This window comes from Cynoglossus semilaevis, chromosome Z (assembly GCF_000523025.1).
Source record: "Cynoglossus semilaevis isolate Cse_v1.0 chromosome Z, Cse_v1.0, whole genome shotgun sequence".
Lineage (NCBI taxonomy): Eukaryota > Metazoa > Chordata > Actinopteri > Pleuronectiformes > Cynoglossidae > Cynoglossus > Cynoglossus semilaevis.
The window spans coordinates 10,776,446-10,783,143 of NC_024328.1; the positions used below are offsets into that span (position 1 = coordinate 10,776,446).

The following is a 6,698-nucleotide window of genomic DNA, read 5'->3' on the forward strand; positions in this document are numbered from 1 at the left end:
CCATGAACAAAAACAGCTTGCAGGGTAATAATGGTCCACAGCACAGAGCCAGTCGACTCCTCCCTCCTCTGTGTGACTGGCCCAAAGAGGAAGAAACAGGGAGGACAGAAGAGGGGAGAACAACAAAGTCTAATTACTCCTCAGTGGCCGTCCGGACCCTGAAGCGTTTTTTATTTCAGGGACCAAATAAACGGCAGAAGGAGCAGAAAAGAAAAAGAAAAAGGCAAGAAGGGAAATATACAATGGAAGAAAAAACCAGACCTGCGCTGATTGAATGTGAAACATCCCCCTGTGGCTCTCTGTTTCTTCCCCCTCTCCTCTGGTTGGACATCATGCCTCCTCGCCTTCACTGCAACTGTTCGTCAGCCCTCAGTTATCTACAGTGAATAATGACGTTCCATCTCGCAGAGGAAGAAGCGAAGGACTAGGCCAGAGGCTGTGAATCCTGATGGTCTCAGCAAAGTTACCTCTCTCAGTCTTACAGTATGAATTACCCAAAATGCCCATCTGTGATTCTACGCCTGTATATTACCGACCCAAGATACACAGGCGGTGTTGTACTGAATGCAACAAGTGCAAAAAAAAACTTGTTGACAAAAACATGTTGACAAAGTAGGACTAGGTAGATAGTGAGGAATCTTGGCAACATTTTAATGCCAAGACAAAAGTTATGAGATGCAAACAAATCAACTAAACGACAACGCCAAAGTGAAGAAACAATTATTAATCGATTTTCCAAAGGGAACTCCTGAGGGATTCATGAAATTCTATCTATATCAGTGTTTCCTAAACTTTTTTCTAGGGACTCATATCTCAATAGTCACAAAACTTTGTGAACTAAGTCAACAGACATTATTTGTAAACTCCTGGGAAACAAGATGCGAGATGACCCAAAAAAAAATCTCTTGCGACCCACCTGAGGGTCGCGACCCGGTTTAGGGAAGCGATGATCTATATGATGGACAAAGCTCAGTAGCATTCTCTATTGCAATATAGAGATCTGAGTGCTGAGTATTAAAAAAAATCTGACATGAGAAAAGGTATTTTATTCAAAGAGGAGGATTAACAATAAAGCTATGGTTTGGGGTACTTGTCGGAGCCACGTTGGTGGCAGTTCAAGGGTCGTGGGTAAAGCAGAATCAGAAGGTATTGAAACAGGAATGGAATGGAGAAGAATGTTTACGTTGTTAACGGACAAAATTGAATAAGAGACATTATGTCCACCCTCTTTGGACATATTGTTATAGCTCTGTCCACTACAGTCACCATCTACTGTCTCCATCACCCAGACTGTCCACACGGAGCAGCAGAGTTCTCTTCACATGGGATTTAAAACTAAAAGAGCAGCTATAACATGTAAAAACGGTTGACTGACGGCAAATTCAGGTTAAACAAGACAAAAATTATTTTAAGACGTGTCTGCTCACATTCGTGAAGAAAGACAGTGTTCCGTCCTATATGGTGAGCGAATAAAGGCCATTATCACCAGGCCATTTGATGGCCTGCTGTAATAGAAGTCATTAAAGGCGCATTATCTGGTTCAGTGTGTCTTTCTGCTGCCCGTGCTGGTGTCAAATGAAATGGCCCATTCTAATCCTCATTAACGTAGCTAATTTCACATAAGACAAAGTTGACAGTATGTGACAGAACTACTCAACAGTCGCCCGAGCGAGTCGCATCATTTGATGCGTAGATATGTCAGCGGAAAAAAAAAAAATTCAAGAGTCTGATTGTGTTAATCCTTGGCTTCTCAAATTACAGATGAAGATCACAAAGTAAGATCATTTGAACGAAAGCCCAGAGTGGAACAGGAAACACGGGGACAACGCCGGCAAAGCGTAAAGGGCAACAAACATCCATCTTTTTACCCCCGCGTTCTCCTTCACGGCTGCTGCACCGCTTACCTTCTGGAGGACGAGTAAAGGTGGAGGTGGAGAAACAAACCTGTGACGACGTTGCTGCTCCACAACAAACACTGGCATCAAGCCCTGTCACATGATGCACGACCAAACAGTCTTGACATTAGAGGTTGGACGATCCTGCCACATGACCTTTGAAGGGGGCAATTAGGTAAACGCCACCACCACCACCACACTGGGCTCTGGACCGTCACATGTCTCAGGCGTCTGACTACACACACATACCAGTACTTGAACCTGAACTAGGATATCGACACCATTTACGGTGTGGGGTCTTTGAGACTAACGACCTGTTCAGACCAGCGGTCTCCAAGCTTTTTTTGTACCAAGGACAGTTTGTCCGATATCAGCTGAATGTTGACTGTTTAGAAAAATTGCCAGATTATCTTTGAATAAAAAAAGGAAAGTAAAACCAAAGTAGTTTTTTTTTTACTGTGTCCCACTGCGGACCTCGGGTTGAGGACCCCTGGTTTAGACTGTGACCTGGCTTTCACCACTGTCAGCAGAAATGGTTTTCAGGGATAAGTGGTGAAGACAATAACAAATGGATGAAAGGACAGACATATTATACACACTTGTAAGTAAAAGTCTCAAGCTGCCATGACTGATGGGAAATGAACAAAGGCAATACATTACAATACATACGGGAACACCCAACAGGTGGCAGTAGGCAGGACTGTGTTGCGCAATGTAGGATCGTGGTGTACAGTATCTGACAACGCAATCAAATGACACGATGATGACCGGGTTTGTCTCGATGTTAAACACAAGGGAAATCACTTTAGAAAAGAGCTAAAAAAAAGTTATATTTTTATAAAACGGGACTTTTTAGGATGCAAATGTTAGACATAGATAAATAGATAGATTTTTATTAATCCCTCAGGATTTTACTTCGGGAAATTTAGGAATGTATACATGCATATTTACATGTATTCTGAGATTTATGTAGCTATAAAAAAGTATTTGTTGTCAGTGATGCCCTCAGGTAGACATTTCTTTCATACCAATGCCCTACAGTAAAAGTCCCGCGTCTCAGCCAGCTGGACACAATAATCAGAGGGAAAACCCTAAATTAAACCTCCGGTACTCACTCATTCACCCTCCTTCGGGAGGTGATGCTGGCCACGATCACGCTCTCCGGTCTCGGGGTGGCCACCGCCTTGAAAGTGCCCTCCCAAAACTTCTCAAACAGCTGTTTTTCCTCCAGCTGGTGGAGGCTGCCCGTGCCGCTCTGAGAGTCGAAGGTCAGCGAAGTCCCGGGATGGAGCGAACACGGCGGCTGCATTTGGAGTTTCTGTTCTCCGAACGAAACCGCCTTGAGTCGGTCAGCTGTCAGAGACATGGTGGAGAAAACGGTCCCGTCGACTGTTGTTCGGGAGCTGTCCAAGTACTGAAGGAATCAGCGCAGTCCGCAGTGTTTGCAGCAGCAGCAGCAGCAGCAGCAGCAGGAGGTCAGTGTGTCAGTGCGTCCGTCTGCTCTTTTACTCTTTTCAGCAGAGACGGGAACAAAAGCTGACCCTCTCCAACTGAAGGCAGTTATTGTTCTGCCAGATGAGGAGGGAGGGGTAGTGGAGGTTGTGTTTCCCCCCGTTCTTTCTCCACTTCTCTTCTATCACATCTGCCGGTCGGGGGTGAGGTGTTGGGGTGTCCGAACACTTCTTTCGCTCTCTTTGGCAGCTTCAGCCAGAATCAGGCATCACTCACGTGCAGCGAAATGCAGGTTTCAGTCCTGAGTAGTGAAAGAGGGGGTCCCTGCCAGACAGTTGTGCTGTCACATCCACACTGAGTGGCAGAAAACTGAGTGGCGTCCGAGGTAAGTGGTTTGTCTGATGGTGAGCACGCGGGTGAGGATGGAAAAGGAGTGAGAGGCTCAGCTGAGAGCAGCTTGTTTTGTGTCTCTCAGACTCTGACGTCAAAGCGGTGGGGGGGGGGCGGACTTTGAGGGAGAGGGACACTTATTATCACTCTCCACATTTTTCTTCTCTTCCTTCACCTGCTTCTATTAAACTGCTTTAAATTCTATTTTGTTTCTTTTTTTCCACATCGTTTTCATCAATATATAATTACAGTTTATGCAGATGATTAGCTGATTTTAATTTCTTTTTTTTTAAGATGTAAAGAATAGAAACTTACATTTTGCTGCATTTCTTATTCATGTTACAGGGGATAAAAAGAAAGGTTGTTTTTGGGTCTCTTTTATAAAACAACAAAAAAATTAGGTTAAACGGTAACACTTTCGATAATCAACATTTGGTACGAAAGATAATCCACTAGTCCACTTGTCTATTATAAGTATAACTTTAACCAGTTTGATATCATATCAAACTGATATTAAAAAACAAAGGTGGAGAGAAACGGGCCAATGGGCAAAGATGACGATTGGTTGAGGAACATAAATCGTCTGCGAAAAGGAAACATGGGACAATCGCGGAGAAACTTTGAATATTTTTATGAATCTTTTCTTAACAGCACACGTCGAGTCAAACACAGGACCTGTTCGAAGCCCCTCCCACCCCCCCACACACATAGCTTTTTTCCCTGTGGTCAGAGACTCATTCACCCCCACTCCTTTTAACATGACACATACTGTGACAGAGCAACAACTTGACAATTGCCTCAACACTCTTCTCCACCCTCCCCCATCCTTTTTTTCTCTTCAACTACCTGATTCTCAGGTTTTATATCATTCGCTGCTAACCTAAACATATAATATTGGCAAAAATATTTATTCTGCTCAACCAGTGATTACAACAGGTTCACCTTACTCCTCATATTTTATTGATCACGTCTGTCTGAAGGTTGAGAACTGACCAGATTGAAGGTCTGTCAATACTTAAGTATTTATCGCTGAACACTATTGGAAAATTCGATGATTTTCCAGAAATGGATGTTAGCATGAAGTCACATGATTAAGCCTCATAAAAACACACGAAAAAAAAATGGAGGACCAAAGTATGCTAGCTAAGACACAGACAACCACGAGGAAACCAAAACTAAAGTACCAATATCGTTACACTAGTATCGATCAATATCAATGCTAATAATGTATTAGCGTTGATCAAACCAAATGATGTAAACCACTAGTACAAAGTACTTAGTGGTTTACATCATTTTACCCAAAGAATGGGTCGTGACCCTCAGGTGGGTCGCAAGAGATGGGTCGTCTCGCATCATGTTTTCCAGGAGTTTACGAATAATGTCTATTGACTTGGGTCGCAAAGTTTTGTGACTTTTAAAATATGGGTCCCAAGAAAAAAAGTTTGGGAAACATTGGTTTACATGAAGCAACAAATTAATAAATGACAAATTAGAAATTGATGAATAAAAACTTATTTAAAAAAAAAACTATATTAAACTAATTTAAGTACCAAATGTATGACTTTTAATACAGGAGGCACGACGGTGTTTTGACACCGACCTGTTTCTCTCCTAATCAGGAGACCCAGGCATGGTTTTGAATTAATACCTCCACCTGATATTAGGTATTCATAAAGACCAGGCCTGGGACCTTGTCTGGATTAATATTGCATATATTAGCTGATAACACGAAACCCTGATGTATGACAACGCCAGCCACTTAATGATAAGTGGCTGCTTCATCAGTGCGCTTTGCATAAAGATGAAGTCAAGACACCCTCCAATCAAACCGCGAGGCAGGGATGAAAAACACTGGATGGAACTGAATATTCCGTTTCACGGTGGAGAATGTGAAAAAGCCATTCCTGCCGTGAGTAAAAGCTGAGGTTATGTCAGGGGGCTGTGCCAGGGGCAACGAGGCGGTCATCCTTTTTTGCCAAGTGGTTTTGTGAAGTGTTTTGCCAGGTTTATATGGCAACTTTATCCCAAGGACAAGTTGATGCAGAAAAAGTAATTAAGCTGTGATCTACGACATTCTATGTTTCCTCCTTGGTGTTTTAATAGAGAGAAATGTTCGGACTAATTAATGTTGAAGCGCTGACCTAATTCCATTCATCATGAATCAATACATAATTTGCTGTAATGCGCTCATGGTATAGCCATCACATCAAGGCGTTGTGGAATGGGGGAAATAATTTAAAATAATTTCTGACCAAGTCGTTTCTCATCATCGACCAGTTGAAGCCTGTTAAGTGCACAATGTGAAGTAAGCCACCGTGTTTTTTTTTTTTTTTCCAGAAGAAGCAGAGGGAGCGCATGGACAATTACCGACAGAGGTTTTTTGTCTTTTATCAAATCTCACTTTGACAGTAATTGCTTGTTAGAGCTGTTGGATTTATCTTAATAGATTTTCTGAGTCAGAGGCTCATTTTAAAAAAGGGAAAAAAGTACAATTTTAAATTGATCACATGCTTTTTTCCTTGTCTCTTTACCAATTATATTTATAGTCAATGCAGTTCTTTTTGAGCCATATAATGATATTAGTTAGGCATAAGTTCTCGCTTTGGTAATAGTCAAACTTTGCATCTTTAATAGTTCTTTCCTTTCAACAAAAACACTCTTTAGATTTATTTCATGGACGCGCGCATAAAGTTCCACAGATCTTCAAGTGTCTTGCATATTATCTGTGGATGAGTTGTTGCTGCTGCACTCACGGCTGGCAAATTTAATTTAAACAACAACTGTTAAAAGACATTACGAGTTCACGTCGGGTTCTTTGACTTTGTTGATGTTAAATTAGGAGACGGTAAGTTTTGTAGTTATTTTTTGAATTTACAAAAAATAAATAAATACACAGAAACGTGGATGACATTGATTGTTAGTGTTACAGTAGATCAGTAATAGTGGGGTGGGCCCACTTGG

The 6,698-nt window shown here is 41.9% G+C and overlaps 1 protein-coding gene across 1 annotated transcript in view; it reads right to left on the reverse strand.

Annotated features, from left to right (window-relative positions):
- Positions 1-4,039, reverse strand: part of srrm4 (serine/arginine repetitive matrix 4) — a 37,416-nt gene extending 33,377 nt beyond the window's left edge. The window contains exon 1 of the mRNA XM_025053412.1: positions 3,011-4,039. Within this exon, the coding sequence (XP_024909180.1) occupies positions 3,011-3,261 (251 nt within the window). The 5' untranslated portion in view covers positions 3,262-4,039. The remainder of the gene's footprint in view (positions 1-3,010) is intronic.
- Between the last annotated feature and the right edge of the window lie 2,659 nt (positions 4,040-6,698).